Source organism: Eurypyga helias, unplaced genomic scaffold (assembly GCF_000690775.1).
Source record: "Eurypyga helias isolate BGI_N326 unplaced genomic scaffold, ASM69077v1 scaffold10560, whole genome shotgun sequence".
NCBI classification, from domain to species: Eukaryota; Metazoa; Chordata; class Aves; order Eurypygiformes; family Eurypygidae; genus Eurypyga; species Eurypyga helias.
In genome coordinates, this window is record NW_010225118.1 from 65605 (window position 1) to 78178 (window position 12574).

The window sequence follows — 12574 nt, forward strand, 5'->3', positions numbered from 1 at the left end:
CATTTCTTAACTTGAAGGTGATCCCATATTGTAACAGTGGTACAGCTCTCCATTCTTAAAGGTATTCAAGACTTCACTGGAGCTTTGAACAACAGGATCTGATTAGCTCTGCTTTGAGTAAAGACTTGGACTAGATGACCCCAAAAATCCTTTCCAGGCCACAGTACTCTGAGTCTAATGTTTGGGACCAGCTAAATGTTGGCATCAAACATCTGAAATTAAGGTGCTATTTCTTAAACCTCTCAGGTGGCTTATCCCACAGTAAAAAAGAATATCAGAGCAGGAGAAAGATGTTGGCTTGACCTTCAAAGCCCATACACATTTCAAGACCTTCGATTTCTAAGAAAAAGAGAAAAGGAGAAGTCTGTGAAGATTCAAGTACATGAATCTGAACAGCTCTATTATATAGGGATGACACAAATATTCAACAGTAGAGGTGATGTGATTCTTGTGGGTTGACAGCAAAACAAAAGTAATTAAATATTTCCTTGCTAATCCTGCACCAAGCACGGCTGCTAAGTTTTAAAGGCTTATTTTTGGAGTCAGTATTGGAATATCCTTCCAATCAAGACATAAGAAGTGCTCTCCTGATACAAAAGCTGTTTTGCTGCCACATGTCCATCCTTATCTTAAACACCAAGGGGAGTGCTAGAGCTTTCCAGAGGAAGGCTGAAATATTTTCCACTAAATTTGCTTGCTAAAATGGTTGCATCATTTTTTTCTGAAGCTTGAATAAAGTCAAGAGAATTGGCCTGACGGTGATACCTCATATATGTAGTTTTAGTCTGAGTAGCTGATATCTAGCACAGTTATAGGTACACAAAACAGATCTTATAGAGAGTGGAATCCAGCAGCCTATGTAACGAGATAGGGCTACTGGCCTTACCTATAATAATCTACTGGGTTTATCTGTGACAGCTGTGTAAAAATAACCCCAGTAATTATCAGCATTTAGCAGCTTTTACTTCAGTAATGTAACAGTTTCCACACAAAACATGGGATACGTGTTTCTTATGGAAGATGAAGATTAAATCAAGCAAATCACTAAATGTACTCTATAAAGAAAAGCTGCAGTCCTTACACAGCCACAGGCTGTCTGATTAATTCCATTTTTTATTAAAAGCAAAATGAAATTTGAGAAATAGAGACATAATAAACCAGAAGATTAAAAATTAAAATGCTATTACTCTTTGTCTTTCAGTGAACCTGTCCACAGGACTTGTTGGTAAAAAATTGTTCAAACACTTTGGGCAGATACTGTGCAGAAAGGAAGAAACAATGCAAGGGAAGGCACAGGAAAATCTCTCATGTAGTGGTTTGTCTTGTCTCCAGAACACTTCAGAGAAGAACTGTGCAACATAAATATAGAAAGTAAATCTTATCCCCTAATCTCACTTTTAAACCACACAGATGAATTTAAACCCTGAAATAGATAGCAATCTTTTTTTTTTCTATTTCACACAAAACAAATTCAGCAGTTTGACAAAGAGAATCTACAAGAATCCAAAATCAATAAGAAACCTCTTTCAAGAGCTGCCTGAGCCAAGATGTTCTTTTGCTTCAAATATTTTCCTTTTCTGCTTGCTTAATAATGTTTGTGGTTTTTTTTCCCCTTCCTAGGTGTATTTGCTCTCTTCTACATCAGTAACAAGTTCCGAACATATCCCTTCACCTTCAAAGACCAACTCATTATTTCCTACAGTGGCCTTCGAGGAGCTAGCAGCTTCTCTCTTTCATTCTTGCTTCCAGTGAAACTCTTCCCAAGAAAAAAATTGTTCATTACTGCTACTCTTGTAGTTATATATTTCACTGTGTTCATCCAAGTAAGTGTATTTCTTAATGGATTGCTTTCATGTAACAGAGGTGACTGAAAGCTTCATAGTGAAGACCGCATTGAATTCACTCTTAAAGTAGGACAAGCTATCATATTTCAGGGCCAGATTTAGCACTGCACTGTGTAATTATCCTTTCAGGGCTTTTAAATATTATTGAATAACTTTTTTTCAGAAAATTTGTATTGAAAAGCTGTGTCTTCTAAAATATTGCCCAGGGAAAAAAGGGCACTTTGTGTCCAAAATCTCTTCTGTTCAGTCCACATGTGCTTCGCACTGCTTCCAAATTGAGAAGCATTTTAACTTTCCACTGCAGCAGAGAATCATTCTTTGCTAGTGGTGCGTTTCAAACTGAAGAGAAAACAGTATGTGTTTTATGAAGGATTTTGAATTTTTTACTTTTATCTTCATTCATCTTGGAGACAAAATAAGAACATTTTTAAATCCTTTGTAAAAAATACGAAAGAAAAATAAAGTGGATAATCCAGATTTTGAAGAATAGGTGTCTCGTGCTACCTCACATGTTTGGGTTATTCCACTCAGCATGCATTACTATATCAGAAGGAATTGGATCTTCTGGTGGTCTTGCTCCCCATGTTCCGTATTTTCCCATACAGATATCTCAGATACTGTAGGGTGCCAATGGGACACTATGTACTTGTGGTGAGGGACTTGGATTCCATCAGAATGTCGCAGAAGAAAACAGTTTGTTTCTATATTTAGATGCTACTCTGTGGCAGTGCAGTAAAGAACTGGGAACACCTGAAAAGGGTTTCTAAGTGAAAAAAAAAAAAAAAAAATTTAATTCTGAAAATGTTGAAATAAGAGTTTTCAAGATTATAAGAACCTCATAAAGACAATTTTTTCTTTCAAGTGAGTGCTGTTTTGAAGACGTCTGGCAATGGATCAGTTTACCTTAGAGTTGAAACATGTTGATAAATACAGTCTTGCTTAAAAGAAGACCTGGTGCATAATTTTTTAAAAAGTTTTGAGTTTTAATCTTCTTCTGTAGCTCTGCATATAAGTAACAGATCATTCTTGTGTCCAAGACACAGCTTTCCTAATTGATTAAAATTAAATCCCTTTGCTTTCTTTCTGCTTTTTCTAAAACATAACTAACATTGCAACACATTGTTCCAAATGCAGGGAATCACAATTGGACCATTGGTCAGATATCTGGATGTTAAAAAGTCAAACAAAAAGGAGTCCATCAATGAAGAAATTCATGTGCGAGTAAGTTTTTTCTGTCAGTAGCTGATATCCTAAAAAGAATAAGAGAAAGGGTATTCCAAAAGAGCTGGACAGAGGGATAATTAGGCAGCACTGGCTTTGGTGGATTTGGACGCTGAATGTTTTTAACAACATTTGGAGGAAATCCACTATCATATTATACTATTGTACCATAACTGTCATGGTGTAGCAGGGCCCTTACATCTTGATACTTGTGACCATGACAGGACAGAAACATAAAGGTAGCGTTTACAAAATGAACTTGTCATCCTTCCTAGCTAGAATTGTCAGATATCTTGTTGCCATCTTTTGACTGGCTCTAGACACACTGGCACCTTAAAAGTATTTAATCAAGTTTTATTGAACTGAAACAGGTTCAACCATTGGTCTGCAAATTCAGTCTGAAGTTATTCTTTTCCCCTCTCAAACATTTGCTTTAGCTTTGAAATCGCTACTGTATAAAATAAAAGAAAGCTGCTCAGACTTAACATTATACAAAATATAGACACATGCTTTTATTTTCACAATAGGGAATAGATTTGAAATGAGCAGAAACACTGTGACTTAAAATTAAGCACATGTAGAGACATTAATAAAATTAGAGCATCTCAATAGATTTGAATTAGAAGTGCATTTAATTCTTACTGTTTCAACCTGTACACTTAACTTTGAAAGGAATTTCTATTTAAAAGCACCACTTACAACAATATGTAAGTAAGAACTGGCCATTTTTCTGTCTGTTACTATAATGCTGGAAACATACAAAAGGTGACTGCAAATTCTGGTAGTAGGCAGTGATGAACTTACCAGTCTCACAACAATTTGCAAAATCCTCAGAGGACTTGTCACTCAAGGTAAAGGTTAAGGTATGGGGTACCAAGTCCTGCGCCCTCCTCAGGGAGGGCGCACTTGCAGGAAGGAAACTCGGTTCGCAGAATCAAGAATTTAGTTTTTGGTCTCAGTAGGCAAAGAGAACCAGGTAGTTTGGGTGATCGGTATCATCTTCCATTGGACATAGTCCTTTACTTGGGCCTGCTACTGCTGGGTGATGGTGAAATGATAGCAGATTGACAGATTTGTTGCCATCAAAATATTGCCCCTGCAGCCAAGCGTCGGAGATATCACAGTGGGATATTTGCCTTGATTATTAGAGAAGTGTAAACATTTTCATAATTAACTCACAACCCCCAATTAAAAAACCTCAAAATGCTGTCAAAAATTGCATATTTGTGGTGACATTATTTTCTCATAATGGCCACTTAAATGTTTTCCATGCTTGTTTCTCTAGTTGATGGATCACTTGAAGGCTGGTATTGAAGACATATGTGGACATTGGAGTCATTATCAGCTGAGAGATAAGTAAGCATCTCTTATTGCAGCCTACTGTAATAAAATAACCTATCTATCATGTAAAATACAATAAGTAAATAGAATAGAAAATCAATCTTGTGTCCCATAAAGCTAAAATAGCATGAAAATACTGGGGACGTGTGCAATATCTCTTTTTAAAAAGTGAACTCCTGAGTAACGGTTATCTCTTGGGAGTGCAGTGCTCGTATATTGCCTGTTAAATTGCTTCTGCACAAACAAGTAGAGAAAAAGCCTTCTGAAAGGAAAACATAGCACATGAACTCATGCTTCAGGCATCAGCCTGCGCACATAGCTTTGGCATAAATCTTAGATCCGTGGCAGTGATCCTTTAGCTCTGGATTTGGAACGGAAGCTACGTAAGGTGTCAGTGCTTCACTGATTTTTGCTGCAAGCCTCCACAGCAAATATGATCCCTTCTTGGTGAGTACAAGGTATTCAGTAATATCTAAAATAAGAGTATTAAAGGGAATAGTTGAATTGAAATATCCAGTAGCATAAACAGATACTTTCAAGCTAGTCTTCACATAGATATGCAGGAACTGTGTTGTGTCTTCTGTGAGCAGGATGAGGGGGTTTTGTGAAGCTTTGTGACTCTTTCAGGCACTGCCCAGAAGAGATGGACCTACCATTCTGAGGTGCTCTTCCCTTTTCCTTTTCCTAAAAGAGCTCTGTGGCCCACCACCTCAGCAAGTGAAAGGTGGTGTTGGGAGAGACTAATCTTCAAACATTGCATTATGATGCTGTAGGCTAAAAGTTATCCCTTAGGCTATCGCCCAGACTTCTGTGCTGGAGTCATCTGCCTCACTTTTCAGCATTGGACCCCAGCAATCCAGCTGGGGGTCTGCTGAGATATGTAGCAACTCCTTGTTTGACTGGGTTTCACCCTATGGAAATCAGGAATCAAGAGTGGGAAGAAGGCAGCTTGTTTGTACCCAGTTCTTGTCCCAGCAGGGAATAATGGTGTATGTAGGGCACATACCTGGACCCAGAAGCTAAAGTGTCCTCTTGGCTCTCACAGTACAGAGACAGCTTTAGGAAATCCATGGGGACCACACCACCGTCTGTGTAGTCAATAAGCTGAACAAATCCCTGTTAGAGCAGTAATTCCATTGAAATAGCTGCATTTGCACATATCAGTGAGAAAATGTTATTTCCTGTTATCTCACATCTACACAACAGCTAAGAAAAGAGAATTTTGTCCAAACTAGACATAAATGTAGTGTTTCATTTCAGGGGCAGATTCAAACAACACACTGTATGTCAAAACATTTAATTTAAGAAGGTTGTATTATAAAGTATTCTCTAAGACTTTCCTACACAGCTTTAAAGATATTTAGCATATGTATATCAGAATTAATTACCTAAGTGATGACACTCCAGGAGGCTTTCTGTTACACAGAAAAACATAAAGAGCTCTAATCCCAGCAGAAACAGTTGTGCACCTATCTCTGCTATTAATGTATAAAAACTAGCCTTTGTCAAGAACAAATGTACAGATTCCATGGTGCTTTTCCTAGTGTTGTGGAGCATATTACCTTGCTGTGGTAAGCTGTTTCTTTGAAAGAAACTTCCAAGAATATCTGCTGTTGTTCTGCTAAACATCTGCCTGAAAGCACATACCTGTTCCAAAGAGCACACACACATTCACATTCAAATTGTGCCGCACATTAGTGATATTTTACGATCTGCAGCATGCGAGCACGTAGTGCTCTGTGCTCCATTCAATTTCTCTACTATTCAGAATACAAAGAAATATATTTTCTCCGCTCTAATTGTCAGGATTCAAAATTACCAGCAACATAATGGGCCCAAACTACTGTAACTGCTGGGCCATTTAGAGCCTCATTGGTGGCTGGTTGAATAGGCTAGGATTACTGTAAGAGCAGCTGCTGCTGTTCTGCCCTACCAGAACCCAATATTTGTACAAAAGCATGGAGACTGGCCATATTCTTTTCTGACAAACGTGGCAGTGTTATGTGCAAACACACACCCAGCCCTCTTTTTTGCTCTGATTGCAGCTTGTTCCTTTCTTTTGTCTGGTAGGCTCTGCAATCCCTGTGGACCAGTAGACCATGCCAAATGTCCCCCTAAAGGTCTCTGCTCACTAGGCCTTCAGGAGGCCACAGGTGCCTCCAATTTGGATTCAGTTTCCACCACTGAATTATATATGTGTGCATTTGAATCAAGATCAACTTGTACCACAACAATAAAACCACATTTTCCTTTTTTTTTTAACACTTTGATTTGCATATCTCTTTTGCAGATTCAAGAAGTTTGACAATAAGTATTTGAAGAAAATCTTAATTCGGGAACACCAGCCCAAATCCAGCATTGTGTCATTGTACAAGAAGATGGAGATAAAACTGGCCATTGAGATGGCTGAGAGTGGCATGAAAATTTCAAAATCATCCACAGATTCTTTACAGTGAGTACTGAACCTCCTCACCCTTTGCAGATTAGGGACAGGAAGCAAGGGGACAGAAATGAGGAAATGCCCAAGGGATTTTAAGACTTCAATAGAAATTAAAAAAAAAAAAAAAACAAAAAAACCAACCAAAACCAAACAGTCACGAAAAGAGCAGTGGCTGTTTTGTGCTGGCCATTTGCTGCTCATCTTATTTGCACTTTGGCTCTTTGTTCACAGAGTGAAAATTAGTAGCAGGGACTTTTTCCCTGTTTTTCTTCAATGATAGGCAGTTCTGAAGAGGAATCATTAGTCAGATGCAGAAGCCACTCTGCTTTAAATCACAGCGGTGGTTCAAGGTAGCCATACTCATCACTTAGGTAGCCAGTGGATTTTGATCATCACTGCTAGGTGCTGAGAAACCTGCAGGAGAGCTTGGCCCACAGGTCTCGACTCCATTATCCCAGCCACAATTTTTTGCTGAAAGCAGATTTCCTTGTAGAATTTTCAAATTTTGCTACTTCTGTCCCTCAGACTGTCTTGCCATATTCTGGTACTTCTATAATCAAATTTATCCAATTAAACATTTAGAGCAGCCCTGAGGAGAAGGACTTGGGGGTACTGGTGGATGAAAAGCTGGACATGAGCCGGCAGTGTGCGCTGGCAGCCCAGAAAGCCAACCGTATCCTGGGCTGTATCAGGAGAAGTGTGGCCAGCAGGTTGAGGGAGGGGATTCTCCCCCTCTGCTTTGCTCTTGTGAGACCCCACCTGGAGTGCTGCATCCAGCTGTGGAACCCTCAACATCAGAAGGATATCGACCGATTGGAGCGAGTACAAATGGGGGCTACAAAGATGCTCAGAGGGCTGGAACATCTCTGCTATGGGGACAGGCTGAGAGAGTTGGGGGGTGTTCATCCTGGAGAAGGTTCCAGGGAGACCTTATAGAACCTTCCAGTACTTAAAAGGGGCTTGTAAGAAAAATGGGGACAGACTTTTTAATAGGGCCTGTAGTGACAGGACAAGGTGCAATGGTTTTAAACTAAAGGAGCAGACTAGATATAAGGAAGAAATTTTTTACAATGAGAGTGGTGAGGCACTGGAACAAGTTGCCCGGAGAGGTGGTAGATGCCCCATCCCTGGAAACATTCATGATCAGGTTGGAGGAGACTCTGAACAACCTGATCTAGTTGAAGATGTCCCTGTTCATTGCTTTAAAGGTCCCTTCCAACCCAAACCATTCTGTGATTCCATGATTCTATGAAAAAGCAATGTAATGGCATCAGACAGACCAGGGGAAAAAAATAGTGGGATCTCCAGAGCCATCTCTGAGGGAACTATCCTCTAGGAGAGAAGTCTGTACAAATCTTCACTCCTGCATATTTTAACTGCTGTGCACGTATTTATCCTCACCTTGCAATGCACTGTCCAGGCCGTGGGGACTGATGATGGTGCTTGCCCTCCACAAACTCTTTCCTGGGTTCCTGCTGGCCACTGTTGCTGCTACTGCCTGCTCTCTGTTGCTGCATCCTTCAAGCCCTCTCCATTTTGTAGCAGCCTCTGCTGCATATTTTCTTACCTGAATATGCATCTCAGCCCACAACAGAAAGTTCAAATACCAACTGGACATTAAATTACAATTTATCTTGAAACTGTTTGGCTTAATCATGTCAAGATTCATCTGCTTTCTTGAAACTGATGTCAACATGCAGCATAAGACCTACTCCTTTTCTTCCTAAGTCATTCTTTGCTGGACAGATGATACTAAAAAAAGTTGTGCATTTGTCAGACTCCTTTCTGTCTGCTGTATTCCCTTAACTGTTCCGAGCCGAAAGAAAATGTGCAAGCTTGGTAGATCAAACCACATTCCTCTGCTTTTCCTGAAGGAAAGACAAAATAAGACAAAATGCTCCAGTGTAGTTCAGAAATTCTTTCCTGAGCTGAGAATTTAAATTGAAAAATATTCTAAAACAATTTTTGCCAGCTCTACTTCATCTGTAATTGAACTTTACTGTGTATTGACCTCTGATGCATGGGTTCTACTACTGAGACAGCCTTTTTTAAAATAAAGTGTCAACTTCAAAAAACGAAGTGCACCCTGTGGCTCAGAAACATTCTGATCCTTGGAGGCTGTGAGAGTATTCTGAGAAAATACATATATTCCCAGCTCTGTTCTTCACTAGGTGGCCACTGTTGAGCACTGGAGGAGACAGGATAGTGAGCTCATTGGATCTTTGGTCTGAGCCAATGCAGTGATTCTTATATCTCTATTCTCCTGAGCAATTAAGTGAAACTGCTTAAGACTAAAAGGTTTCTAAATGAAAGCATTTTTAAATTGTTTTATTGTTATCATTGAGATAGCTTGTACCTGAAGTCCCTGTCCCCAGTAAAGATATAAAATCTGGCCTTGAACGAGTGGAGATTTGAAATCAAATTCCAACGTATGGCATGTAAGGCAATATTTGCAGTGCCACAGTAGGGAGGAAAGTCTCTCTGCAGTATTTCTGATCAGCCTCACGGCCTTCAGGCACACAAGGGGGAATGCTCTATGAAAATCAAGGCAGATCTCCAGCACCGTGAATTAACGTTATTCTCAGAAATTGCATTCATGCTGGTGGGATTCCTGCAGGTGGAGTGGGTGTCCAATATGCAATAAGTATTTCCAGCACAGACTGAAGAAATTTGCCCATGGACTCTGCAACAAAGAATTCACATTGGAATGAAAACAGAGCATTTTTTTATGGTGGTTTACAGAATGCAAGCCTTAGAAATGAAGATTTAAAAGGCAAAAGCACAGCCTAGCACATATTATCAAAACTGTGTTTCGATGGCTATTTGGAGGGGGAAATATGCCCATTAGAGAGAGATGGTTTGCGCTCACTGAAAGGTGGCTTCTTATTACTGCGATACTGACTTTGGTAGGAGGAAATTTTAGAATGCATCAGTAGAGTACAGATCAGAATCAAGTGCCATGTTGTCATTTGTGGTGGTGCAGTTGTGCAAGAGCTGTGCTTGATGAATGTTACTTCCTTCACAGGACTGGTGAAGATTGGTGGAGAGTTCGCAAAGTTCAATATTTTAGATATAATATATTAAAATAATTTTACAAGGTCCGTGGAAGGTATTTTTATCTCCTCCATGTATCAACTATCCTCAGCTCTGAAGAAAAAAAGAGACACTAATTCAGAGAGACAGTCTGATTTCATGGCATATTATCATTCAAGTGTTTTCTTTGCAACTGTATCTCCTGTGCTGTGCTTTGTTCTAACATGCTGGAAGTTTCAATAAGAACAAAGATACAGTTTTAATAAGGATTACTTTATGGGTTTGGTAACATACCAAACTTGGTTTGGTTTGGTTTGGTTTGATTTTTTATGTTCTCTTTTTAAAGTATTGTATTGCAAAATGTAAAAACAATCCATTCCTTATTATCAACCTGTGCATTGTTATCAGTTGGGTAGGTTAATATCTAATCCCATGAAAAGAATACACATTTTTTATTTGGGCTCCAGAACAATACAGACTATCTTCATGCTGTTTGTTCTCTTGCAATCCCCGCTCAGCTGAAACTCAGGGAATTTTATTTATTCTATTTAAGTCACTTTGAGAGTAAAATGATAAGCTTCTAAATGACTTAGGACTGGCCACTTCTTTGCTAGTATATGGAGAGGGTCAAGTATGCAACTGGAAAAGTAAAGACATGATCTGATCTAGGGAAGGCTATATTAGGGACAGGATAAGATTTCTGGTCAAATCCAGAGGGAGTCCTTTCCTTTCACCCTGCCTTGCCAATAGCCGAGTGGTAGACTCATGGGTTTCTCATGCCTCAGTGAGGTCCTTAACTTGGGTTACCTCAGCCCTACCTCTAACACCACACATTAACCTATTATCAATTTCTGTCTTTCTTTTTACTTCATGAAAAATTTGGCAGACCTCAGTTTTGGTCCAGTGCAGAATGAAAACACATTCAGAAACCTTGAAATATGTTGGGAATTAATTCTTATATTCCAGGGACTTTGGACATGGGTCAGGCCACCAGTGCTCACTGCCTACTCAATGGTCAGAGACAGTAAAATTTAGAAACCAGGCAGCTCATGATGGTCCTACAAGTTTTCAAGTTCATGCTAGATTATAGCATAAAAAAGTGGTAATCTTGTTAAAATAGCTGTAATTGTAAATTCTAACCTTTTTCATATGTTTATGGCATGATCCCAGTTTAGCTTGAATCCACCCTCCTTTGACATTAAAAGGTTTTAATTTCTTTTAGAGGGAGCACAAAATAAGTGCACACAAAGCTTTGGCAATACTGTACATTGATTATAATCCATCCTTCAATTGCACAATTTACAGACAACACTTTAAGGCCATCACTTAGCTCAGAACAAAGATTTGGAATTACTTTTGGTCAGGGCTTTTGTGGTTGTGTTTTTGGGTTTCGGTGGGGTGGGGTTTTTTTGGATTTTTTTTTGAATTTTTTTTTGTGTTTTGGTTTGGTTTGTTTTGTTGTGTTGTTTTTTGTTTTGGTTTGGTTTTTTTTTTTTTTCCAAAAGAGGTGAGAAAGCAAAACAGAGAAAGGAAAAAACCCAGAAACAACAAAGTGACTGATTCATCCTGGATGATCACTATCTATTTCCCTTTCTTTTCTTGGGAATTCAGAGAAACACTAACTCTCACACAGATTGACCGATTTAGCAAAGCCAGTTAACATTTCACAGCAGCCCTCCTTCATTGTTTCACAAGTGAAAAAGCCAGGCAGCTACAGGTGACAGTGGGCTTCTTGTCACTGCTTGTTAAAAATACGAAGACGGCTATCTTTTAGGTAATTCTTTCGTTTTAAATGGAGAAACAGGCTCAGTAGCAATGCAACCCTATAGGTTCTCCTCACCACAGGGCAGGTGTCTGCGACTCCTTGATTAGCATGTGCTTTAGTTCCTCCGAATTTACTGAACTTTCTCCAAGGAGATAAAACCAGTTGGACTGCAAGGCCCATGATGCTTGACCGTGCTGAAGAATATATTCTGACAGCAGCAATATATTCCAAACTCATGGCGCCTTCCTGAACATACAGCTGGTTGTTGCCCAATCTAAGTCTGAAGCCTTGAGGAAGAAAAGCAGCGTTTCTGCTGCCAGCTGTATGAGGGCTTGGGGCCCATTCTGGCTACCTAGTATATTGATAAAACCCTGGCAAAAGAAAAATCTGACATTTTATTCATCTTTGGATGATTTTGTGGTGCCACTGGTCACTGAAAGGCTCTTCATAGCCTTCTGTTTTAGCACTAAAAATAGATGAAGCATCATTTTGTAGGAATAATATTTAACCAACCCATTAATATCGTATTTAAACTTCTCTTTTATTTACAGGAGTGGTAGAAGTTGGCGTGCCCATAGGCTCTCCCCGGCAGAGGTGGAGTCCATGAGAGATGTCCTGGAGCACAACCTATACCAAGTGCGACAAAGGGTGCGTAGGTGCCCCGATACTGCTGCCACTTGTGGACAGGCAGGCCTTGCTCACCCTCCCCTTCTCACGCAGCCACGGCGGGTGGTAGCACCGGGACAGGCCCTAGGGTGCTGCACGGGGAAGGCAAGGAAGGGAAAGAAACCCCGGCTCTGGGCTCGTTCCTGAGTGGAGAAAAGGAAAGCAGTGGGGTTTTTTCCATCAGTTGTTCACCCCGACGGCAGCGCAAAAAGCCGGGAAAAGCTGTGGCTGGGCTGTAGAGGTCAGGCTTCCCTCGCTGCACAG

The 12574-nt window shown here is 39.9% G+C and overlaps 1 protein-coding gene across 1 annotated transcript in view; it reads left to right on the plus strand.

Annotated features, from left to right (window-relative positions):
* SLC9A4 (solute carrier family 9, subfamily A (NHE4, cation proton antiporter 4), member 4) overlaps positions 1–12292 on the plus strand; it is a gene marked incomplete at its 3' end in the record, with an annotated part of 26908 nt that extends 14616 nt beyond the window's left edge. The window contains exons 5-9 of the mRNA XM_010148204.1: positions 1621–1823; positions 2979–3065; positions 4351–4421; positions 6697–6858; positions 12196–12292. Coding sequence (XP_010146506.1) covers positions 1621–1823; positions 2979–3065; positions 4351–4421; positions 6697–6858; positions 12196–12292 — 620 coding nt within the window. The remainder of the gene's footprint in view (positions 1–1620; positions 1824–2978; positions 3066–4350; positions 4422–6696; positions 6859–12195) is intronic.
* Between the last annotated feature and the right edge of the window lie 282 nt (positions 12293–12574).